This window comes from Schistocerca gregaria, chromosome 8 (genome assembly GCF_023897955.1).
Source record: "Schistocerca gregaria isolate iqSchGreg1 chromosome 8, iqSchGreg1.2, whole genome shotgun sequence".
Lineage (NCBI taxonomy): Eukaryota > Metazoa > Arthropoda > Insecta > Orthoptera > Acrididae > Schistocerca > Schistocerca gregaria.
Window position 1 is genome coordinate 505,162,754 of NC_064927.1, and position 27,230 is coordinate 505,189,983.

The window sequence follows — 27,230 nt, forward strand, 5'->3', positions numbered from 1 at the left end:
TCTTCAGTCCTGAGACTGGTTTGATGCAGCTCTCCATGCTACTCTATCCTGTGCAAGCTGCTTCATCTCCCAGTACCTACTGCAAACCACATCCTTCTGAATCTGCTTAGTGTACTCATCTCTCGGTCTCCCTCTACGATTTTTACCCTCCACGCTGCCCTCCAATGCTAAATTTGTGATCCCTTGATGCCTCAAAATATGTCCTACCAACCGATCCCTTCTTCTAGTCAAGTTGTGCCACAGACTTCTCTTCTCCCCAATCCTATTCAATACCTCCTCATTAGTTACGTGATCTATCCACCTTATCTTCAGTATTCTTCTGTAGCACCACATTTCGAAAGCTTCTATTCTCTTCTTGTCCAAACTAGTTATCGTCCATGTTTCACTTCCATACATGGCTACACTCCAAACAAATACTTTCAGAAACGACTTCCTGATACATAAATCTATATTAGATGTTAACAAATTTCTCTTCTTCAGAAACGCTTTCCTTGCCATTGCCAGTCTACATTTTATATCCTCTCTACTTCGATCATCATCAGTTATTTTACTTCCTAAATAGCAAAACTCCTTTACTACTTTAAGTGTCTCATTTCCTAATCTAATTCCCTCAGCATCACCCGATTTAATTTGACTACATTCCATTATCCTCGTTTTGCTTTTGTTAATGTTCATCTTATATCCTGCTTTCAAGACACTGTCCATTCCGTTCAACTGCTCTTCCAAGTCCTTTGCCGTCTCTGACAGAATTACAATGTCATCAGCGAACCTCAAAGTTTTTACTTCGTCTCCATGAATTTTAATACCTACTCCCAATTTTTCTTTTGTTTCCTTTACTGCTTGCTCAATATACAGATTGAATAACATTGGGGAGAGGCTACAACCCTGTCTCACTCCTTTCCCAACCACTGCTTCCCTTTCATGCCCCTCGACTCTTATGACTGCCATCTGGTTTCTGTACAAATTATAAATAGCCTTTCGCTCCCTGTATTTTACCCCTGCCACCTTTAGAATTTGAAAAAGAGTATTCCAGTCAACATTGTTAAAAGCTTTCTCTAAGTCTACAAATGCTAGAAACGTAGGTTTGCCTTTTCTTAATCTTTCTTCTAAGATAAGTCGTAAAGTCAGTATTGCCTCACGTGTTCCAACATTTTGACGGAATCCAAACTGATCCTCCCCGAGGACTGCATCTACCAGTTTTTCCATTCGTCTGTAAAGAATTCGCGTTAGTATTTTGCAGCCGTGACTTATTAAACTGATAGTTCGGTAATTTTCACATTTGTCAGCACCTGCTTTCTTTGGGATTGGGATTATTATATTCTTCTTGAAGTCTGAGGGTATTTCGCCTGTCTCATACATCTTGCTCACCAGCTGGTAGAGTTTTGTCATGACTGGCTCTCCCAAGGCCGTCAGTAGTTCTAATGGAATGTTGTCTACTCCGGGGGCCTTGTTTCGACTCAGGTCTTTCAGTGCTCTGTCAAACTCTTCACGCAGTATCGTATCTCCCATTTCGTCTTCATCTACATCCTCTTCTATTTCCATAATATTGTCCTCAAGTACATCGCCCTTGTATAAGCCTTCTATATACTCCTTCCACCTTTCTGCCTTCCCTTCTTTGCTTAGAACTGGGCTGCCATCTGAGCTCTTGATATTCATACACGTGGTTCTCTTCTCTCCAAAGGTCTCTTTAATTTTCCTGTAGGCAGTATCTGTCTTACCCCTAGTGAGATAAGCTTCTACATCCTTACATTTGTCCTCTAGCCATCCCTGTTTAGCCATTTTGCACTTCCTGTCGATCTCATTTTTGAGACGTTTGTATTCCTTTTTGCCTGCTTCATTTACTGCATTTTTATATTTTCTCCTTTCATCAATTAAATTCAATATTTCTTGTGTTACCCAAGGATTTCTAGCAGCCCTCGTCTTTGTACCTACTTTATCCTCTGCTGCCTTCACTACTACATCCCTTAGAGCTACCCATTCTTCTTCTACTGTATTTCTTTCCCCTATTCCTGTCAATTGTTCCCTTATGCTCTCCCTGAAACTCTGTACAACCTCTGGTTCTTTCAGTTTATCCAGGTCCCATCTCCTTAATTTCTCACATTTTTGCAGTTTCTTCAGTTTTAATCTACAGGTCATAACCAATAGATTGTGGTCAGAGTCCACATCTGCCCCTGGAAATGTCTTATAACTTAAAACCTGGTTCCTAAATCTCTGTCTTACCATTATATAATCTATCTGATACCTTTTAGTATCTCCAGGGTTCTTCCACGTATACAACCTTCTTTCATGATTCTTAAACCAAGTGTTAGCTATGATTTAAGTTGTGCTCTGTGCAAAATTCTACTAGGTGGCTTCCTCTTTCATTTCTTAGCCCCAATCCATATTCACCTACTATGTTTCCTTCTCTCCCTTTTTCTACACTCGAATTCCAGTCACCCATTACTATTAAATTTTCGTCTCCCTTCACTATCTGAATAATTTCTTTTATTTCATCGTACATTTCTTCAATTTATTCATCATCTGCAGAGCTAGTTGGCATATAAACTTGTACTACTGTAGTAGGTGTGGGCTTCGTATCTATCTTGGCCACAATAATGCGTTCACTATGCTGTTTGTAGTAGCTTACCCGCATTCCTATTTTCCTATTCATTATTAAACCTACTCCTGCATTACCCCTATTTGACTTAGTGTTTATAACCCTGTAGTCACCTGACCAGAAGTCTTGTTCCTCCTGCCACCGAACCTCACTAATTCCCACTATATCTAACTTTAACCTATCCATTTCCCTTTTTAAATTTTCTAACCTACCTGCCTGATTAAGGGATCTGACATTCCACGCTCCGATCCGTAGAATGCCAGTTTTCTTTCTCCTGATAACGACATCCTCCTGAGTAGTCCCCGCCCGGAGATCCGAATGGGGGACTATTTTACCTCCGGAATATTTTACCCAAGAGGATGCCATCATCATTTAATCATACAGTAAAGCTGCATGTCCTCAGGAAAAATTACGGCTGTAGTTTCCCCTTCCTTTCAGCCGTTCGCAGTACCAGCACAGCAAGGCCGTTTTGGTTAATGTTGCAAGGCCAGATCAGTCAATCATCCAGACTGTTGCCCCTGCAACTACTGAAAAGGCTGCTGCCCCTCTTCAGGAACCACACGGTTGTCTGGCCTCTCAACACATACTCCGTTGTGGTTGCACCTACGGTACGGCCATCTGTATCGCTGAGACACGCAAGCCTCCCCACCAACGGCAAGGTCCATGGTTCATGGGGGGAGGATATTCTCATAACAATGTATAAATAAATCATATGAAATTTAGTGTAGTACAATAGCACACATTTGGAATTTTATATATTATTAATTTTACAATAAAAAGGAAAACATTATACAGATTTATATTAAGCAGGGAGTATTCACATTGATGACACTATGTCATTATCATATATATGTTGATAACACTATGTCACTATCCTAAGCTATTGATACAAATTTAGGCCCTACTACAGTTAGAGGTACCTTTCTCTATGTCAAAACAGCAAATCTGCCATATTACAGTCTTTAAATTCATCAACCCCCCCATGAACCATGGACCTTGCCGTTGGTGGGGAGGCTTGCGTGCCTCAGCGATACAGATGGCTGTACCGTAGGTGCAACCACAACGGAGGGGTATCTGTTGAGAGGCCAGACAAACATGTGGTTCCTGAAGAGGGGCAGCAGCCTTTTCAGTAGTTGCAGGGGCAACAGTCTGGATGATTGACTGATCTGGCCTTGCAACATTAACCAAAACGGCCTAGCTGTGCTGGTACTGCGAACGGCTGAAAGCAAGGGGAAACTACAGCGGTAATTTATCCCGAGGACATGCAGCTTTACTGTATGATTAAATGATGATGACGTCCTCTTGGGTAAAATATTCCGGAGGTAAAATAGTCCCCCATTTGGATCTCCGGGCGGGGACTACTCAGGAGGACGCCATTATCAGGAGAAAGAAAACTGGCATTCTACGGATCGGAGCGTGGAATGTCAGATCCCTTAATCGGGCAGGTAGGTTAGAAAATTTAAAAAGGGAAATGGATAGGTTAAAGTTAGATATAGTGGGAATTAGTGAAGTTCGGTGGCAGGAGGAACAAGACTTTTGGTCAGGTGAATACAGGGTTATAAACACAAAATCAAATAGGGGTAAGGCAGGAGTAGGTTTAATAATGAATAGGAAAATAGGAATGCGGGTAAGCTACTACAAACAGCATAGTGAACGCATTATTGTGGCCAAGATAGACACAAAGCCCATGCCTACGACAGTAGTACAAGTTTATATGCCAACTAGCTCTGCAGATGATGAAGAAATTGATGAAATGTATGATGAGATAAAAGAAATTATTCAGGTAGTGAAGGGAGACGAAAATTTAATAGTCATGGGTGACTGGAATTCGTCAGTAGGATAAGGGAGAGAAGGAAACATAGTAGGTGATTATGGATTGGGGCTAAGAAATGAAAGAGGAAGCCGTCTGGTAGAATTTTGCACAGAGCATAACTTAATCATAGCTAACACTTGGTTCAAGAATCATAAAAGAAGGTTGTATACATGGAAGAATCCTGGAGATACTAAAAGGTATCAGATAGATTATATAATGGTAAGACAGACATTTAGGAATCAGGTTTTCAATTGTAGGACATTTCCAGGGGCAGATGTGGACTCTGACCACAATCTATTGGTTATGACCTGTAGGTTAAAACTGAAGAAACTGCAAAAAGGTGGGAATTTAAGGACATGGGATCTGGATAAGCTGAAAGAACCAGAGGTTGTACAGAGTTTCAGAGAGAGCATAAGGGAACAATTGTCACAAATGGGGGAAAGGAACACAGTTGAAGAAGAATGGGTAGCTCTGAGGGATGAAGTAGTTAAGGCAGCAGAGGATAAAGTAGGTAAAAAGATGAGGGTTGCTAGAAATCCTTGGGTAACAGAAGAAATATTGAATTTAATTGAGGAAAGGAGAAAATATAAAAATGCAGCAAATGAAGCAGGCAAAAAGGAATACAAACATCTCAAAAATGAGATCGACAGGAAGTGCAAAATGGCTAAGCAGGGATGGCTAGAGGACAAATGTAAGGATGTAGAAGCTTATCTCACTAGGGGTAAGATAGATACTGCCTACAGGAAAATTAAAGAGACCTTTGGAGAGAAGAGAACCACGTGTATGAATATCAAGAGCTCAGATGGCAATCCAGTTCTAAGCAAAGAAGGGAAGGCAGAAAGGTGGAAGGAGTATATAGAAGGTTTATACAAGGGCGATGTACTTGAGGACAATATTATGGAAATGGAAGAGGATGTAGATGAAGACGAAATGGGAGGTAAGATACTGCGTGAAGAGTTTGACGGAGCACTGAAAGACCTGAGTCAAAACAAGGCCCCCGGAGTAGACAACATTCCATTAGAACTACTGACGGCCTTGGGAGAGCCAGTCATGACAAAACTCTACCATCTGGTGAGCAAGATGTATGAGACAGGTGAAATACCCTCAGACTTCAAGAAGAATATAATAATTCCAATCCCAAAGAAAGCAGGTGCTGACAGATGTGAAAATTACCGAACTGTCAGTTTAATAAGTCACAGCTGCAAAATACTAACGCGAATTCTTTACAGACGAATGGAAAAACTGGTAGATGCGGACCTCGGGGAGGATCAGTTTGGATTCCGTCGAAATGTTGGAACACGTGAGGCAATACTGACCTTACGACTTATCTTAGAAGAAAGATTAAGAAAAGGCAAACCTACGTTTCTAGCATTTGTAGACTTAGAGAAAGCTTTTGACAATGTTGACTGGAATACTCTCTTTCAAATTCTGCTGGTGGCAGGGGTAAAATACAGGGAGCGAAAGGCTATTTACAATTTGTACAGAAACCAGATGGCAGTCATAAGAGTCGAGGGCATGAAAGGGAAGCAGTGGTTGGGAAAGGAGTGAGACAGGGTTGTAGCCTCTCCCCGATGTTATTCAATCTGTATATTGAGCAAGCAGTAAAGGAAACAAAAGAAAAATTGGGAGTAGGTATTAAAATTCATGGAGAAGAAATAAAAACTTTGAGGTTCGCCGATGACATTGTAATTCTGTCAGAGACAGCAAAGGACTTGGAAGAGCAGTTGAACGGAATGGACAGTGTCTTGAAAGGAGGATATAAGATGAACATCAACAAAAGCAAAAAGAGGATAATGGAATGTAGTCAAATTAAATCGGGTGATGCTGAGGGAATTAGATTAGGAAATGAGACACTTAAAGTAGTAAAGGAGTTTTGCTATTTCGGAAGTAAAATAACTGATGATGGTCGAAGTAGAGAGGATATAAAATGTAGACTGGCAATGGCAAGGAAAGCGTTTCTCAAGAAGAGAAATTTGTTAACATCGAATATAGATTTATGTATCAGGAAGTCGTTTATGAAAGTATTTGTTTGGACTGTAGCCATGTATGGAAGTGAAACATGGACGATAACTAGTTTGGACAAGAAGAGAATAGAGGCTTTCGAAATGTGGTGCTACAGAAGAATGCTGAAGATTAGATGGGTAGATCACGTAACTAATGAGGAGGTATTGAATAGGATTGGGGAGAAGAGAAGTTTGTGGCACAACTTGACTAGAAGAAGGGATCGGTTGGTAGGACATGTTTTGAGGCATCAAGGGATCACAAATTTAGCATTGGAGGGCAGCGTGGAGGGTAAAAATCGTAGAGGGAGACCAAGAGATGAATACACTAAGCAGATTCAGAAGGATGTAGGTTGCAGTACGCACCGGGAGATGAAGCACATTGCACAGGATAGAGTAGCATGGAGAGCTGCATCAAACCAGTCTCAGGACTGAAGACAACAGCAACCACAAATTCATCAACTGAGTAAAATGCTTTACCTTTGAGCCATTGACCCAATGTTGTCTTAAATTTACTTTTAGATACTGTTTGTACAATTTTAGAGAGCATATTAAACAGTTCGAGGCCTACATATTTATAACTATTATGTATCTTAGACAGTCTAGAGTATGGCAGATCAATTGTGTGGTTTCGTCTTGTATTCTGGGTGTGGACAGATGACCTAAGGGGATATTGAGCTATGTTTTCTTTTACGTGTAGTAAGCAATAATAGATGTACAAACAAGGAACTGTCATGGTGTTAAGTTTTTTGAAATGTTCCCTGCATGTATCCCTACGAGATAAACCCACTATACATCGAAGAGCTTTTTTTTGCCATCTGAAAATGGATATTGAATTGGGAGAATTTCCCCAGACCAGAATACCATATGAAAGATGGGGGTGTATATAAGCAAAATATGAATGCAGCAGTAAGTTTTGGCTTACATTACTCGTAAGCTTATTAAGTAGGAACATAGCACGTGCAAGTTTAGAACAGACGTATGTGATATGTTTATCCCAGCTAAGTTTCTGGTCAGTCATCATTCCTAGCAGTTTAATGGACTTATTTTCTTTGTTTGATACCTTCAAATTAAAGAATATTTCCTCAGTTTTTGTTTCATTTATGAATAGTGAGTTTGCACTAAACCAATGAACCGATTTTTCAAATATTATATTATTTTTTTCTCGTACAGATTCAAGAGTCTGTCCTGAATTGATAAGAGTTGTATCGTCTGCATAGGGGACTGTTTTACACGGTAAATACTGTGGCATATCATTAACATACACTACAAACAGGAAGGGCCCAAGTATGGAGCCCTGTGGCACACCTCTTTTTATTGTTTGCGGGTTTGACAGCTGCCTGTTTACACTAACAAATTGTACTCTGTTGGATTCTAATAATTTCAGGGTGTCCTCTTCCATGACGTAGTGTCTTAATTTCATGATCAAAGTACTATGAGATACAGTGTCAAATGCTTTACTCAGGTGTAGGAGAGTAGCTCAGGAGATTAATTTATTTTCTAAGCAATCATATATATCACTGACAATATTTTCAACTGCTTTAACTGTGGATAGTTTAGACATGAATCCATACTGTGAGTTACTTAACAAATTATTCCTCTCAAAATAGAGATTCATTTGTTGGTGAACACAGTCTTCGATTATTGTAGATATTATTGGGATTAATGAAATAGGGCGATAGTTACTTGGATTTGATTTATCTCCTTTCTTAAATATGGAAATAGTTACTGCTATTTTCAAACAGCCGGGGAATATCCCTTGCTGTAGTATATGGTTAATGAGAGTGGTTAGAGGGAACAGAAGATCACTTGATATCTTCTTTATGACAAAGTTTGATAGACCATAGAAGTCCTCTGCTCTGGAACTACTTAGTTTGCCTATTGCTTTGCTAACATCATTTTCAGTTACTGTTGTCCAGCAGAATTTATGGACTACATTCTTATTTGAAGCTAGAAGAGTTTTAGCATCAAGCATGGCAATGAGGGGAGACAAATCTTGTTGTTAACTGAAGTTAACAAAGTGTGAGTTTAAGACATCTGGGGCTATGGGTATAGCTAGTTGTGTTGTTGGTCTATTTATTTCACTTTTAATTACTTCCCAGGCAGCTTTACAGCTGTTTCTGGATTTAAGAATACAGTTATCACTCGCCCTACGTTTTGCCAAACTTATTTCAGATCTATAAATTTTTCTTATTCTAATGGACATCTCTTTGTACTCATTGCTGTTATGAGATCTGTCCTTAAACATAATAAGCATAATCCTGATGCTGTTGAGGTATGGTGTAAACCAATTATTTAGTCTCTGTGGTTTATGAGATTGGTTATTATTCTGTCTTCTTACTAATCTGGGACAACACTCATCAAATATTCTTGCAATTTCCTCTATAAATAATTGCAACATACCATTCTTCTGTCTCGAATAATCCCAAGAATTTTAGTAATGAGTGACCTCTTATTGAAAGATTAGTTCTGATCAGATTCTGATTTATATACCATATGGTTTGTTACAGTGGCACACAAAGGATTTCCAGCAGATAAAAATGTTAGTGAGATTATGGCTGAAGTAGTTGGATCAAGAAATGCTACATTCAACCCTGATGTTGAATTAAATCGGGACCAAGTAGCAGATTTAACAGCTTTCCTCAGAGGTTTGTTGTACTCTTTTCTTCCATTTTGTTCTCCAGTTAAAATTTATGACTGAAATGTAATTACTTTAGTCTGTAATTTCAGGTCTTAAAGTGGAGTACAAATTGCCAGATCAGACAACATCAAAACGCGTATATCGTGTGAACTCAGCTGTTTTAAGTGCCAGGAGGCAGGAGTGAGTACTTACAGTTTACTTGATATAATTTTATTTCAGAAACTGATTTAATAAATTGTAAATGATTTATTCTTTGATAAAAATAGTTTTTGATGCATTTTGATCTTAAGAACAGGTAAGTATATTTAATTTTTTATGTTATTTTATGCAGTAAATACTTAAGAAAGATAATTACCTCAGGAAGTTCCATGTAGTTTCTGCATTGCAGGCCTCATTTTTCAGCTGTGGGTGTTTGCTCCATACAATGTGAAAACATGGATCTGATGCGGAAGTAGTACATGACTCGAACACAGAAATGTTCCATGCAGTTCCGTACGATATGAAAATACACGCTAGTATGTATAACTTTCAGAACTGTTGGTTCCCTTCTCTAGGAGAAAAGAGGGATAGATTGGGAAGTTTATGAAGCGAGGACAGTTCCCCCAAACCCCAGGATGGAAAGTGACAAAGGTGAAGGGGGAAGGCGTCAGATCTTCAGCATCCTATGCTGTCCAGGTGCCTCACCCTTCATGTTCGTTTCCCTTTGTCTCAACAACAACCCTGTCCCTTTCTTCCTGAGGGCCAAGTGACTTGCTTCTCTTTTCCAGTATATTATTCTTTCCTCCCTAAGGAAGAAACTAACAGTTCTCAAAACTAGGAATAGTTTTTCATCTGCTAAGTGTGGTTATTGACAATACTGGAATTCTACCAGTGCTAACTGGATTGATTAAATTCATATTAGAAAAAATAATAATTGAAGAGAAAATGCTAATTAAACAAAAGTAATAATTGAATAAATAAATGAAATAAGTAACCCTACTCTCTTTTGGTTTCAGTAGATATTCTTTCTTTCCTATCAAGTTTCTTTAATCCCTATTTCAGGGTGGTAAGGTGGCTGAATAACCTTGGAACCTAATGGGAATAGATCTAACCTGTAAAAGTTAGGGAATCGTAAAAGACTTTGGGAATTTGGAAAACACAGAAACTCAGAAAAATTCAGTATCAGTTTCAGCTGTACATTGAATGAAACATGTGCTGAGTCATTTTATTACAAATCACTCTGAGACCCTGTCATGACATATAGAAGGGCACATGTGTTTTTTGCTCTACATCAATTCATATCATTTACTTACAGATTCAAATTGGCTGACGGGAGACCAATAACTGTACAGGAATATTTCCGAAGAGAGAAGAAATACACTTTAAAATATCCAAATTTGCCTTGTCTTCATGTTGGAGCACAAAATCGAGCCACTCCAATATTTCTACCAGTTGAGGTAATGATTTTGCAGCACTGCATTGCTTTTGGAAAAACATTTCCTTTTGCTACTAATAATTCACTGTGGCTTGAAAAAGTTAGAGGAAAGAATTTGATTGGTGAAAGAGAAGAGTACAACTGAAAGTATGGCAAGGTATCAGAGAAATGGGAGGAGCAGCAGCAGCAGCAGCAGCGTAACAACTACTGTGGCAACAACAATTGCAGGAGTCAAGTGAATGTTAGCATATGCCACTCTATGGAGGACTGTAGTACCTGTTTTAAGAATGTAAGCCTTCATCTCTGCCTGTTTAATTTCCTGTACAAAGCAGGCTTTCTATCACTCAGGTGTGTGGTTCAAATGTTTATCAGAATTTCCTTTGGAATAAACCTGTATTGTTTGAGGAAGAAGACTGCATACCCAGGTCAGGTCTGTGCCCAAAGAATCATTATAGATTCTGTCAAGGAATCATTATGGATTCAGTAACAACCAAAACACCAGTAAACTGTTAAGCAGCACTGACCAACAATTCAGTGGTCATCCCGCATCACCCTGACCTTGAAAAGTTTTACCACATCCTTCACCGGGGTTTTTACTACCTCTCACCGTGCCGTGAGATGAGGGATACCTCCGTGTCTGCCTCATCATTCCATCTCCCTCTCCTTTCCATTTTCCATCCTTCCCCCTCCCTCTGCCTTATGTTTTGCCCTCTGATCTCCTTTCATCTTGTTGTGCAGCCACTGAGTCATCTGTCAAAAGAGTTGGCTCATGGTGTCCAACTACCCCATCCTCACTTTATGTGTCCGTCCCTACCCCTCCCCACCTCTATTTTCCTTGGCAACCACTATCAATAATCAAGAGTTAGCATCACTGTGGCTTGGGGTGTGTATGTGTTTCAGTGGCTGCCTGGTTTTGTGTGTGAATGTATGTACTTTTACCAAAGAAAGATCAAGAGCTGGAAAGCTAGTGTAAATACTGTTTTCTGTTGTGTGTTTTTATGCACCTCACATCAGTCAGCTGTAGGTGAGTAATTGCCTTTTCTTTATTTTAATTATTACACACTTGATTTTTGAAAGTAATTTGGCAGCCATAATAAAAATGATAATAATACCAGGAACTATCATACTGTAGCTGTACAAATTATATATTCTGCTCCAATTATATCATAAACAGAAAACACATTGTCAGTTAGTATCTGACATAACAAATCAGTTTTTGTTTTTCATATACCAGCAGTAATCTCAGAATTTGTGTAATTTCAAGATGTACCATTATCTTAATATATTGGGAACTGAAGTTAGACTAATAATCCTCAAAGTTATCATTAAAAGGATAAATATTTCAGTCTTATGAATAATTTGTGCTCCAGTAGATTTCACAACTTTCTGATTGCATTTAGCACATGTTTCATCACTTTTAGATGCACTGATAAATAATTGTTGTCAATATCTTCTTTTTTCTTTTTTTAGATTGATTTTAAAATGATAATACTAACTTTTGTTCCAAATCAAAACATTTTATTTTTACATTGAGTCAAAAAGCAATATTATTCATAAATGTTGAAGAATACTTATTTAATCAGAGCCAGTTTGTTTTGTATCTACTAAATTAGAAAGTTGCAAATTTAACATGTGATTGCTCTTGATATTTTTTCAGTTATGCACAATAGTGAAGGGACAAGTTACATTTAAAAAAATGAATGAGCCGCAGACCTCAGCTATGATCAAATATGCTGCAACCTCAACTGTTGAAAGAAAAAGCAAGATTGATCACTCTGTAAGTATTATGAATGTATTTAGAACATTTTGTGTGCTATTCTGACTGGGCAGCCGTTATTAATACTTATTACAACAAAATTCTTCTGTTGAATTTCTTAGCCTCTTACCACACATATTATGCCAGTTCTTAGTAAGTAATCATTAGATCATTTCAATGTGTTAAACAGTAGATTGTCATCTGAAAAAGTGAGCAGAGACATTAAGATGATGAGTTACTATGTAACATAATCAACTTATCTGATGATGGCTTATTGAGAAATCGAAACCAATCACAATACTATTTGCGTGCCCCAGGACCGTGAAATACCAAAAAAGAATTTTGTTACTGAATGGTCACATTGCCCACTTTAGGCAGTATGTTGAGGTCTGCATAACTTTTTACAGCCATGGGTTCTGAAATCTCTTGTAGAGACCATTTTAGACAGGCAGATAAACTGACCACAGGTTCAGGATATCCATCCTCTTATGAAGTCTGTTGTTAAGAATCAGTCACAGGTTAAAAACAGTATCATGTTGCATAATATAATACAGTCAGCATTTAACATTGTACAGAAATGTAATGAAGTAGCTGTACGTCTTATCCAGTATCTAATGAGTCCAACATCATTTGTAGGCAGCTGCAAAACACTCAGTAATTATGTGCTGTGTAGCACTTTCCACAGCCCAAACGAATATGTACACTGATTGCAAAGAAAAGACAGTTGAAAATAAAAGTACGATTGGTAAAAGTGGACTGTATTTAGTACTACAATGTGCGATTCAGGAACAGGTATGTCTGTGTGGCTTGTCAGTCACATCCATACTCTCCTACTTGTGCCCTTATCTGGCCATCCCATTGTGTTGAAGGGCAGGTAGAAATTCTTACCTGCAGCAGCAGTGACCAGTCACTGATGCACCCTCATAGGGGGAGCTTTGCACCAACGCAGAACATTTTGCCCACCTAATTTATTGAAATTACACAAATACATATAATCATACTGAGTAATGTTAGCTCACACAAACAAGCAAATTAATGATTGAAAAAAATCATATCTATTGTGCACAAAAGAAATGTAAGTTCAGATAGTAAGTGAATGGTTATGGATGCTAAAGCACATGTTTCCTTTGGAACAACACAGATCTTTGACAGCAGTTGTTTATAGGTTCTGGTTGCTGTGGGCACTGAAACATGTTGCTCCAAACCATCAGGACCAGGTTGTGTGCAAACAATGACCCCAGATGGCCACACATGAGGTAGCAAGTTGTCTCACTTCACCTGGCTGTAGATTGCCTTCCATTGATGACCACTGAGTTCTCTGCTGCAGGTGTGATGAGAAGTTGTGTGGCCACTGTTTCCACATATGCCGTGTACACTACTGGATGAGTTGCCGTCTCAACAACCTGGATGATGGCTCTGAAAGCAAGCTTGATTCTGGTACTGTTGTCAAGGGTTCACCAATAAGAAAAAAGCCTGGAGTAAGGTATGACGACTTATCTGGGGTATCAGGAAGTTGCGTAATGGGTCAGGTATTCAAACATACTTCAGTGAGAGTTAGAAGTGTGTATAAATCTTCAAGCTCAATACTTGGTTTCTCACAACTCTCTTTAAATGTGTCTTAAGGTATTTTATAACTGGTTCCCATAGTCTACCAAAATGAAGAAAGTGATATAGGATAAACTGCCAATATATACCATTCTGCGATGTATAGTTCTCGATTTGTGTTGCCTGGAACTGAGAGCTGAACAGTTTGTGCAGTTCACGCAGCTTATTCCTTGCTCTCACGAATGTCTCCCCACTATCACTGTAAACATTTGTGTAAATGCCTCAATGTGAAATAAATCTTCGAAGAGCAGCATTGAAAACTTGAGAGGGCAGATAGGTGACAAGTTTGATGTGTACTGGTTTTGTTTCCATACAAACAAGCAAGGCAATGTAGAGCTTTGCCCTAGTTTTGCTCCTTTTTCCTCCATTTCTGATGGTGGCCCTCCGCAGTCAACCCCACAGTGAAGGAGCAGTCTACTTTGTTCTACTCGGTCTGAAGGAACGAATGTGGAGAATCCAGTCACTGGTGATTTTATCACTGCTCTGGAATCTTTGGTGTGCTGACTGGACTGCAGCTGCCGGTGGCATTTGAAATGGGCTGCACTGCTCACAGGTGTTGTGTTACCGGAACTGTGAGGTGGAGTAATGATGTCTGCCAGCTTGAGGTGCACTTTACAATGTGATTCTTGAGGAATTTGTAGCCTGGAGAGCTCTACTGCGAACATACCTCAGTGTTGATGCATGGGAGGAACTCGAAGGCAGGCTAATCTCAGAGTGCACAGTGCAGTTGTAACTGGTTACTTGTAATTCACTGTATGTATGACTCAGAGCACATGTTGTTTGTGCTGGATCACTTTCGAGTAGTTTTATTCACACCAGGAGGACCGACATGTTGTCAGCTGCAAAACACAGTAATTCTGTGCTGCCTCGCTGTTTCCGTAGTTCAGATGAATGCACACACTCATTGCTAAGGAAAGGTGGTTGAAAATAAAAGTACATGATTGACAAAAGAGGACTGTATTTAGTGCTACATGGTGAGAGACAGTTACAGATATGTTCGTGTGGCTTGGTGGTCATGGCCAGACTCTCCTACTTCTGCCCTCATCTGGCCGTTCCATTGTCTTTAAGTCCAGGCAGAAGTTGTTACCTGCAATGACAGTGGCCAGTCGCTGCTGCACACTCGTGAGGGAATCTTGCACCAACACAGAATGCTAATGAAAAAGTGAGCTTGGAAGATATTATGTATAAGGGAAATAGATCACTGTTCATGAAATAGAGAAGGTATTGAACAGCAGTCAAGTATCTAAAAAAATGCTTACCTTTCAGGCAAGATTCTTTGTTAGAGCTAACTCATTATGATATCATTGTATAAAATATTCTCAGCCTTCTTGCTGTGTCAGTATAGGGCAAAAACTCAGACTTTTGATAAATGCCTCCATCATCTTCATTAAAAGCAACTGATTAATTTAGTTGTTGCTGTGATGGCTATCTAAAATGTATAGTTGGCCTTTCATTGTGCTGCCAGAGATCCTGTCATTGCTAACAATGGAAAGATGCTAGTTCCTCCACTGCCTGTATTGGTGGTAAACTCGTCACTGATTTTTCTGTAGGCTGTCAACATTGACAGCCCACTTCCACACACAAGATTCAGCCATTGTAAAATTATTGTTGCATGTTCTGCTCCCTAAGTCCACATTCATGACAGATCCAGTAGCTTGATGCTTATGACAAGATTTTGGGTTCCCTTAACATAATTTTATGCTTATCTGTAAGGCTGTTCTCAACATCACTAATTTTTCTAAACCTCAGTTTTAGGGTGCTGTTAGTGTTCAGCACAATGTCCAGGAACTGTATGGACTGACTGAGAAATATAGTTACTTTCACACTAATAATGAATCTCACACTGAAGTGAGTGATACGGAACTCCTGATACATCTAGATATGACTCTGACAGCTGACACATACATAAGCATTCTGACTGATCACCTACATCCATTCTTGTCTGTTGTGCGTTCCAGCGAACTTGGGCAATTCCGTCAGAACACACCACACATCCAGAATTGCTACAGAGTGGCTCCAAGAATGCTTTTCAATGCTTTAAACACTTCCACTGAGAACATGCTCATCAGAAGAGATCTTCACCCCCTTTCCTTACAGATTTATGGACAGCCCTGCAGGATTCATGGTGTCAATTCCCTCCAGTATTATGTCGGGCATTAGCTGAGTCCATGCCATGTGTTAAAACCCTTCTGCATGCTCACAGGGGCTCTACACCACATTAGGCAGGTGTACTAGTTTCTTTAGCTCTTCAGTGTATAAAGTTTGAGGATCCTGAGGTCAAAACTGTCTTCAATGGGTGCAGAATCTCCTTACATTCTTGATGGTCAGTGAACAGGTCATATGTCTTGTGGCATAGGATTCTACCTCTTCTACTTTTTAAGAAGTGATCTCTTCTTGTACAAAGGCAACAAAATTAATTTTAGAAGGCAAGTCATCCATGCTTCATCGCTACCTTTATTTCATAAGAGGTGGACTTATAAATGCATCTGTGTGTGTGTGTGTGTTCATTCTCTCCTGCAGTGTTAAATGTGCAGTAAACTTATTGTAATAATAAAATAAATACAAATAATATTAATAAGACGAGCTATCCAAATGCCAAGCCTGAAGTAATAACTTCCACCACGGTCAAGTTCTTAATTAATTGTTCTGTGTATATTGTGTTATGGTAAAGAGTGTTTTTGCCATATGCCGTCACCTCACTACATATATGGGTATAAACAGTTTTAAGGGCACTGTGGGACCAAATAGTTGTGTTACACAATTCAAGAGTGTAAGTTAATTACTAAAAGTTTTCTTAACAACCTTTACCAAGAGAAATTTCAGAAGAAGAGAATCATATTAATATTGAACGTAAATGTGAGCATTATAAATACTTTTCTGAATCATTTGTATGGATAGTAGCTCTATATGGAAGTGAAATGTTGACGATAAGTGGTATATTTAAGAAGAAACGTTGTGCTACAGAAGAATGCTGAAGATAAGTTGGTGTAATCTACACCCTCCTTCTCAGTCTCAGCTATTGTCCACATTAGTCTTTTATGAAGATTTGAGAGAAGTGAAGATTACAATAAACTTTCTAGTTTACTTATCTTTTCACGTAGAATTGGGTCCAGTTCTTCTTGTCTAGGGGTCTGATTCTTGAAGCTGAAATTATAACCTTTTAGGTCCTCGTGGTTGAATTGATCAAAATAAATTTCCAGATTGTTGTTGCAGAATTTTTGTTGTTACATTAATATATTTTGTCATATTTTAGTATATCATACAGGATTTTGATTTTTCACATTAACAAAGCCAAATTCACTTTGCACTAATGTAAAGAATAATTAGAGGAAGCATCTAGTCTCAATCAATAGTTGCACACTCTCCTTTAGTACACATACAGTCGTGATGACCAGGGGTACCCAAAACAGAGTTAAGCATGAGTTTGCACACAACTCAAATTCCAATGAGATACAATAAAGCAATACTTAGGGTAAATACAGGCCATCAGAGTAACAAATGCCATGGAATGATGACATAATCGAGTAGCTTGCGGGCCAAAATCAGTGTGGGAAATCAGAAATGGATACATCTTGTTCTACAGTCTATACTTGATTTATAATCCCAAACATAAATGTCTTCCACACTATTTGCTAACTGTTCATGCAAACTAACCTGCAGGCATAGACACCTAAAAGATACATTTACAACTGACAAAAAACATGTACTGAGTGTTGGAGATAAAAATAATTGATTGAAATGTATCACTACTAACCAACAGTGCCTAATTTTATTACATTCTGATAATTATTTGTAACTCTGAGAGATGAAATAGTGAAGGCAGCACAGGATCAAGTAGGCAAAAAGCCAAGGGCTAATAGAAATCCTTGGGTAACAGAAGAGATATTGAATTTATTTGATGAAAGAAGAAAATACAAAAAATTCAGTATATGAAGCAGGCAAAAAGAAATACAAACGGCTCAAAAATGAGATCGACAGGAAGTGCAAAATGGCTAAGCAGGGATGGCTAGAGGATAAATGTAAGGATGTAGAGGCGTATATCACTAGGGGTAAGATAGATACTGCGTGATGAGTTTGACAGAGCACTGAAAGACCTAAGTCGAAACTAGGTCCCGGGAGTAGACAACATTCCATGAGAACTACTGATAGCCTTGGGAGAGCCACCCCTGACAAAACTCTACCATCTGGTGAGCAAGATGTATGAGACAGGCAAAATACCCTCAGACTTCAAGAAGAAAATAATAATTCCAATCCCAAAGAAAGCAGGTGTTGACAGATGTGAAAATTACCAAACTATCAGTTTAATAAGTCACGGCTGCAAAATACTAACAGGAATTCTTATCAGACAAATGGATAAACTCGTAGAAGCCGACCTTGGGGAAGATCAGTTTGGATTCCCTAGAAATGTTGGAACACCTGAGGCAATACTGACCCTACGACTTATCTTAGAAAATAGATTAAGGAAAGGCAAACCTATGTTTCTAGCATTTGTAGACTTAGAGAAAGCTTTTGACAATATTGACTGGAATACTCTCTTTCAAATTCTAAAGGTGGTAGGGGTAAAATACAGGGAGCGAAAGGCTATTTACAATTTGTACAGAAACCAGATGGCAGTTATATGAGTCGAGGAACATGAAAGGGAAGCAGTGGTTGGGAATGGAGTAAGACAGGGTTGTAGCCTATCCCCGATGTTATTCAATCTGCATATTGAGCAAGCAGTAAAGGAAACAAAACAAAAATTTGGAGTAGGAATTAAAATCCATGGTGAAGAAATAAAAACTTTGAGGTTCGCCGATGACATTGTAATTCTGTCAGAGACAGCAAAGGACTTGAAAGAGCAGTTGAACGGAATGGACAGTGTCTTGAAAGGAGCATATAAAGCAAAATGAGGATATTGGAATGTGTTGTTGTTGTTGTCTTCAGTCCTGAGACTGGTTTGATGCAGCTCTCCATGCTACTCTATCCTGTGCAAGCTGCTTCATCTCCCAGTACCTACTGCAACCTACATCCTTCTGAATCTGCTTAGTGTACTCATCTCTCGGTCTCCCTCTACGATTTTTACCCTCCACGCTGCCCTCCAATGCTAAATTTGTGATCCCTTGATGCCTCAAAACATGTCCTACCAACCGATCCCTTCTTCTAGTCAAGTTGTGCCACAAACTTCTCTTCTCCCCAATCCTATTCAATACCTCCTCATTAGTTACGTGATCTATCCACCTTATCTTCAGTATTCTTCTGTAGCACCACATTTCGAAAGCTTCTATTCTCTTCTTGTCCAAACTAGTTATCGTCCATGTTTCACTTCCATACATGGCTACACTCCAAACAAATACTTTCAGAAACGACTTCCTGATCCATAAATCTATATTCGATGTTAACAAATTTCTCTTCTTCAGAAACGCTTTCCTTGCCATTGCCAGTCTACATTTTATATCCTCTCTACTTCGACCATCATCAGTTATTTTACTTCCTAAATAGCAAAACTCCTTTACTACTTTAAGTGTCTCATTTCCTAATCTAATTCCCTCAGCATCACCCGATTTAATTTGACTACATTCCATTATCCTCGTTTTGCTTTTGTTAATGTTCGTCTTATATCCTCCTTTCAAGACACTGTCCATTCCGTTCAACTGCTCTTCCAAGTCCTTTGCCGTCTCTGACAGAATTACAATGTCATCGGCGAACCTCAAAGTTTTTACTTCGTCTCCATGAATTTTAATACCTATCCCGAATTTTTCTTTTGTTTCCTTTACTGCTTGCTCAATATACAGATTGAATAACATCGGGGAGAGGCTACAACCCTGTCTCACTCCTTTCCCAACCACTGCTTCCCTTTCATGCCCCTCGACTCTTATGACTGCCATCTGGTTTCTGTACAAATTATAAATAGCCTTTCGCTCCCTGTATTTTACCCCTGCCACCTTTAGAATTTGAAAAAGAGTATTCCAGTCAACATTGTCAAAAGCTTTCTCTAAGTCTACAAATGCTAGAAACGTAGGTTTGCCCTTCCTTAATCTTTCTTCTAAGATAAGTCGTAAGGTCAGTATTGCCTCACGTGTTCCAACATTTCGACGGAATCCAAACTGATCCTCCCCGAGGTCTGCATCTACCAGTTTTTCCATTCGTCTGTAAAGAATTCGCGTTAGTATTTTGCAGCCGTGGCTTATTAAACTGATAGTTCGGTAATTTTCACATCTGTCAGCACCTGCTTTCTTTGGGATTGGAATTATTATATTCTTCTTGAAGTCTGAGGGTATTTCGCCTGTCTCATACATCTTGCTCACCAGCTGGTAGAGTTTTGTCAGGGCTGGTTGTCCCAAGGCCGTCAGTAGTTCTAATGGAATGTTGTCTACTCCGGGGGCCTTGTTTCGACTCAGGTCTTTCAGTGCTCTGTCAAACTCTTCACGCAGTATCGTATCTCCCATTTCGTCTTCATCTACATCCTCTTCCATTTCCATAATATTGTCCTCAAGTACATCGCCCTTGTATAAACCTTCTATATACTCCTTCCACCTTTCTGCCTTCCCTTCTTTGCTTAGAACTGGGCTGCCATCTGAGCTCTTGATATTCATACACTTGGTTCTCTTCTCTCCAAAGGTCTCTTTAATTTTCCTGTAGGCAGTATCTGTCTTACCCCTAGTGAGATAAGCTTCTACATCCTTACATTTGTCCTCTAGCCATCCCTGTTTAGCCATTTTGCACTTCCTGTCGATCTCATTTTTGAGACGTTTGTATTCCTTTTTGCCTGCTTCATTTACTGCATTTTTATATTTTCTCCTTTCATCAATTAAATTCAATATTTCTTCTGTTACCCAAGGATTTCTAGCAGCCCTCGTCTTAGAACCTACTTTATCCTCTGCTGCCTTCACTACTACATCCCTCAGAGCTACCCATTCTTCTTCTACTGTATTTCTTTCCCCTATTCCTGTCAATTGTTCCCTTATGCTCTCCCTGAAACTCTGTACAACCTCTGGTTCTTTCAGTTTATCCAGGTCCCATCTCCTTAATTTCCCACATTTTTGCAGTTTCTTCAGTTTTAATCTACAGGTCATAACCAATAGATTGTGGTCAGAGTCCACATCTGCCCCTGGAAATGTCTTACAACTTAAAACCTGGTTCCTAAATCTCTGTCTTACCATTATATAATCTATCTGATACCTTTTAGTATCTCCAGGGTTCTTCCACGTATAGAACCTTCTTTCATGATTCTTAAACCAAGTGTTAGCTATGATTAAGTTGTGCTCTGTGCAAAATTCTACTAGGCGGCTTCCTCTTTCATTTCTTAGCCCCAATCCATATTCACCTACTATGTTTCCTTCTCTCCCTTTTCCTACACTCGAATTCCAGTCACCCATTACTATTAAATTTTCGTCTCCCTTCACTATCTGAATAATTTCTTTTATTTCATCGTACATTTCTTCAATTTCTTCATCATCTGCAGAGCTAGTTGGCATATAAACTTGTACTACTGTAGTAGGTGTGGGCTTCGTATCTATCTTGGCCACAATAATGCGTTCACTATGCTGTTTGTAGTAGCTTACCCGCATTCCTATTTTCCTATTCATTATTAAACCTACTCCTGCATTACCCCTATTTGATTTTGTGTTTATAACCCTGTAGTCACCTGACCAGAAGTCTTGTTCCTCCTGCCACCGAACTTCACTAATTCCCACTATATCTAACTTTAACCTTTCCATTTCCCTTTTTAAATTTTCTAACCTACCTGCCCGATTAAGGGATCTGACATTCCACGCTCCGATCCGTAGAACGCCAGTTTTCTTTCTCCTGATAACGACATCCTCCTGAGTAGTCCCCACCCGGAGATCCGAATGGGGGACTATTTTACCTCCGGAATATTTTACCCAAGAGGATGCCATCATCATTTAATCATACAGTAAAGCTGCATGTCCTCGGGAAAAATTACGGCTGTAGTTTCCCCTTGCTTTCAGCCGTTCGCAGTACCAGCACAGCAAGGCCGTTTTGGTTAATGTTGCAAGGCCAGATCAGTCAATCATCCAGACTGTTGCCCCTGCAACTACTGAAAAGGCTGCTGCCCCTCTTCAGGAACCACACATTTGTCTGGCCTCTCAACAGATACCCCTCCGTTGTGGTTGCACCTACGGTACGGCCATCTGTATCGCTGAGGCACGCAAGCCTCCCCACCAACGGCAAGGTCCATGGTTCATGGGGGGTATTGGAATGTAGTGGAATTAAATCAGGTGATGCTGTGGGAATTAGATTAGGAAATGAGATGCTTAAAATAGTAAAGGAGTTTTGCTATTTGGGGAGCAAAATAACTGATGATGGTCGAGGTAGAGAGGATATAAAATGTAGACTTTGAATGGCAAGGAAAGTGTTTCTGAAGAAGAGAAATTTGTTAACATCGAGTATAGATTTAAGTGTCAGGAAGTGGTTTCTGAAAGTGTTTGTATGGAGTGTAGCCATGTATGAAAGTGAAACATGGACAATAAATAGTTTAGACAAGAAGAGAATGGAAGCTTTCGAAATGTGGTGCTACAGAAGAATGCTGAAAATTAGATAGGTAGATCACATATCTAGTGAGGAGGTATTGAATAGAATTGGGGAGAAGAGAAATTTGTGGCACAACTTGACTAGAAGAAGGGATCGGTTGGTAGGACATGTTCTGAGGCATCAAGGGATCACCAATTTAGTATTGGAGGGCAGCGTGGAGGGTAAAAATCATAGAGGGAGACCAAGAGATGAATACACTTAACAGATTCAGAAAGATGCAGGTTGCAGTAGGTACAGGGAGATGAAGAAGCTTGCACAGGATAGAGTAGCATGGAGAGCTGCATCAAACCAGTCTCTGGACTGAAGACCACCACAACAACAGCTAATAATTATTCACAACATCGTTAATAGAATGACTTCCTGAATATTTTACGTTTTCACATTTCTGTGTTGGACGAAACAAATCATCAGTCATCACAGAACATCAAACCAAGTCAAACAAGTATTAAAGTTACATAATGGATTGGGAAATTAGTTGCTATATTTGGAAGAAAAAAAACAATGTACATTTAGGTGGCATTACACTGTTGATAGCAGTGACTACTTTTCTAAACAAATAGCTCCTTGAAATTTATATAAATGCAAGAATTTTGCATAAGGGTAATTTCTCAGCTAACACTTTACAAATTTTAGTCACAAGACTGATGTAGTAGACAGATGCTTGAGTTCATCTCCCAGCACCTATGATCTCTGACAAGTCACTGGACCAACAAGGGTGCAGCCATACAGGAATGTGGGAGTGGACCGACCCATGTCTTACATATCCTTCCCTGGATGTCTCGTCACATACTCCAATGGATACGTAACTTCCTGTCTAGCTTTCACACTGAATTCTGAAACATTGTTTTATGTACTAGGTATGCTGCTCAATACCTCTCTCACATCCCACAGAATGTGTTTTGCCTATCTATATTGAAAAAATAAGTATTCAGGGTTCCTGTCAGAATGGATTAGAAAGTGTACACACATATGGTGCATTAGTTAATAGAGCTAAATTCAATGAAAAAATGAACTAGTAAGGTAATATACACATATGTACTATAGATATCTCAAAGTAACATTCACTTTGCCATTAGCAGATTAAAATACATTATGTACATAAGCAAGAAAAGTTGGACTGCACTGTTGCAGCATCCGACAAATCCCTACAAAATAAGGGATGGACCATAGCCCATGATGTACTGCACAAGAATTCCGTGTTTAACATACATATGTGTTTGGTTGGCACCTATGAAACTTCAAGATACTATTCCTAATATTTACAATACATATGAATAAAACGAGTCTTCACTCAATTTAACACAACACCCGTGAATTTACCCAAAAGAGTTTGTGACAGTTAATTTTGACCACTCTCTGCAGAATAATAACAATAATATTTAACACTAATATCATTCTAAAATAAGAAATTTATCACTAGATATTTAATGGCTTTGTCACATTTCAAAATTGTAAAAGAATGTACCCATTTAGTCACATGGCACAAATGTATCAAATCTATTAGATTACAGAATTATGTAGTTGTATGATCCTAATAATACAGTGTATATTTTCTTCCAGACTAGGGATCACTAAGCATCCATGTTCAAAAGTCTTGTCTTCTATAATAAAAGTTAAAATCACCTGAGTTTTTACCAATTTGCTTTGCTTACCTGTAGCTCCTCTTATCTTTCCGCCTACAATGGGCGTTTCCATAAAATTCTTACTATACTTAATCTTGTCTCTAAATTATTTACATACACCACAAATCAGGCTACCTCTATTAATTAAACAGTTCCCTTCCTAATCTTAATGTAAGGACACCCAAAGTCTAACTCATCATCTCTGTTATTAGACACTTCTTGTAAAAGATCACTTTCAATTTCATCAAATGGTACTCCACACTTTTTTATCAACTTTACAGGTATCATAAAATTACTTTAATTACTCATGTTGTCAGGTGAAAATTGAACACAATGAATTGTCTCCATAGCACAACTAACATCACTTGTTATGGAAGGAACACAAAACACACTACTGTCAAAATGACACTTCCCGCTCAGACCCTCTTTCACTTCATTCCACCAATTGGAGAACAAATTGTTACCAACCCCAGCCAATTTATTCTAGAATTCACTTTTTATCAGTATGGTCCCGAACAAATGTCACTGTACGGATCATTACACTGCATGATATTAATGGAAAACTGGTTTGACTGGACTGGTATTCCATGATCCTGACTTACAACATCATGAACATTGCATACCTTGCCTGTATTGTCAACATCACTTACAAATAACTCTGAAAATTCATTATTCTTAAACTCCCCATATACCTGATACTGATCATCATATTCCTCCAAAATCGCTTCAACAACATTACTGATAATACAAGTCTCATCTCCATCAAAGTAACTTAACTCACATACACTCATTTGCAGTAAGCCACCAGTCTCAGACTTACCAACCCAGTTACGTCACAAGTCTCATTCACATCTACATAAAAAATACCACCTAGTTCAGATCCACTACAGTCGCCACCTGATTTACATACAACAACAACACTGTTTTCCGCCCAAGAGAAGATCATTAGTACATAATACATCAAAAGTATCTCTACTGTTACGTTCTGGTTTTTGATTAGCAGTTACAGCACCATAATTAAACATAGCATAACATTACCTCTGATCAAAACATAAATGACAGATCTGATAGTCCTGTTCATTTTCAGATACATGTGCCATAGCATTAACACTAACTGTGGACCTTCATTGAGGCACACTGCCCTTTGCCGAATAGATACTTCTGTGATTCTTTCTTCTCTTAAAATGTCCATGGTTATCCCTATTATTCCTATCCTGCTGATGTTCAGAATTTCTCTCTTCATTGACACTTTGATCCTGGTAGAAGTTACCAATATCTCTGGTACTGTGATTACTCCCATTGTGATTTCTATCATATCATAAAAATGGTTCAAGACTGTCGTCAGGTCCATGTACTAAATCCTGCTTCAATCTTTCTGATAATCTCCTTTTAAGAGCATCAACGAAGGTAATTTCATCAAATGGTTTGTCAATATGAGCTAATTTTTTAAGTTCTACAAAACTTGTTGAAAGTGCCGTCCCTATTCCTATAATTAGGACCATTCAAAAATTCCCTTTTGATTCTCCCCTGTTCTGCCTCTGACCAAAATGTATTAAAAAATATTTTCTAGAAAGTCTGATATGTTTCCCACTGACTTAAATTTAAATCTGCACATGAGAGCTTTGCCTTTAAGAAATCTTTTAACAAATTTAATTTTTTGATTGTCATTCATTCCTGACACAAAACTATCTCTGCAGTGGTGCAGTAAATCCACTGGATGTAAATTATCTGATGGAAAACTTTTAATAGGAGTGTTAGACCAGTCAATACCATTGTTTTCACACATATTTTGGTTAATACAAATTTCCTGAACTACTGAAATTTTTTGATCTGAAACATTTACATTAGTATCCCCTGAAAACCCATTTCTTAACTCTGAAACGTTATTACTAATTTAAACTATCTGATATTGTACTCTCTCTATTTTTCTATGGTTTTCAGTTAATATTTCAGTTAACTGGTCATTAATTGCACTAAATTTCCTATTGTTGTCTTCATTTCCTCTAGTTTTACCAAAAATTAAATGCAAAACACCAGTCTTTACTGTTTCTATGCTGACTACCATTGCACCTGGTTTAAACATGTCCTGATCAGATCTTGCAGCTTTCATTTCTACCTCACTTTTACTTTTTGCCTATTCATTTTGTTAAGAAGCTCCCAGTCCACAAACTTCACTTTCATTCAAACCGGTCCATCACTATTGGTAGTACATCATCAGTGTTGGTATAAAGATCCTTTGTTGGGCAACATTCAGTTTTTGCTCCATGTGATTGAAAATTTACTTGTGCATTAATTTCAATAATCAACAAAATAAAAGTAATTTCTGCAACAGACAAAACTTCGTTATTAGTCAATTAATGACGGATGATATTCACATGTTTAGTCTACCCTCTCATTTCTAGTTGCAGCATTTGTCCAGATTAGTCTTTTATGAAGATTTGAGAGAAGTGAAGATTACATTAAACTTTCTAGTTTACTTATCTTTTCACGTAGAGTTGGGTCCAGTTCTTCTAGTCTAAGGGTCTGATTCATGAACCTGAAATTGTCACATTTTTAGGTCCTCATGGTTGACTTTTTCTAAATAAATGTGCTGACTGTTTTTGCAGGCTTTTTATTGTTGCGTTGAATATCGTACAGTGTTTTGATTTTTCACATTAACAAAGCTGAAATTACGTTTTTAGCACAAAATACAAAAATATCTCTGATCACATCAGAGGCATGCTTACTACTTTCTCACTCAGCACAAATAACAACATTTCAAAGGGTTTACAACTTTTTTTGACACTTGAATTTCTATTCATTTCAATTATTTTTTCACAAATGAATCTAGAAATAAACATAGTAAACAGTAATAGATTGTGTAATTAATAGTGGAAATCATAAGTGTGCCAAATATCCATAGTTTCAAATGTTTCTAAAAATATTTTTTGGAGGCAGTCACCATCAGTTGGTGATCACCCTATAGGTGACTTGAATGGTACGAAGACGTCAAGTGGAGTGCATTCAATCTTCTGCTCAGGTGGATGTTTGTAGTTTCTGGAGCCTGAGTCCAGTGTAGGTCAGCTATGTATACTGTGTACAGCCTTTCAAAGATAGAGGCTGGTTACTGGTGGCAGAGCTTGGCAACACATACACACTGGGATACTGTCTGAAACATCTGAGCACACTGAAACATTTGAGAGAGAAAGAGTGAGTGAGAGAGAGAGAGAGAGAGAGAGAGAGAGAGAGAGAGACCCTGATTTATGCCAACC

The 27,230-nt window shown here is 38.6% G+C and overlaps 1 protein-coding gene across 2 annotated transcripts in view; it reads left to right on the top strand.

Annotated features, from left to right (window-relative positions):
- The window catches only part of LOC126285010 (protein argonaute-2-like), a 363,943-nt gene that overhangs the window by 181,808 nt on the left and 154,905 nt on the right, over positions 1-27,230 (top strand). For both annotated transcript variants that reach the window (XM_049984318.1, XM_049984319.1), the window contains exons 9-12: positions 8,920-9,057; positions 9,140-9,230; positions 10,345-10,486; positions 12,122-12,241. In XM_049984318.1, coding sequence (XP_049840275.1) covers positions 8,920-9,057; positions 9,140-9,230; positions 10,345-10,486; positions 12,122-12,241 — 491 coding nt within the window. The remainder of the gene's footprint in view (positions 1-8,919; positions 9,058-9,139; positions 9,231-10,344; positions 10,487-12,121; positions 12,242-27,230) is intronic.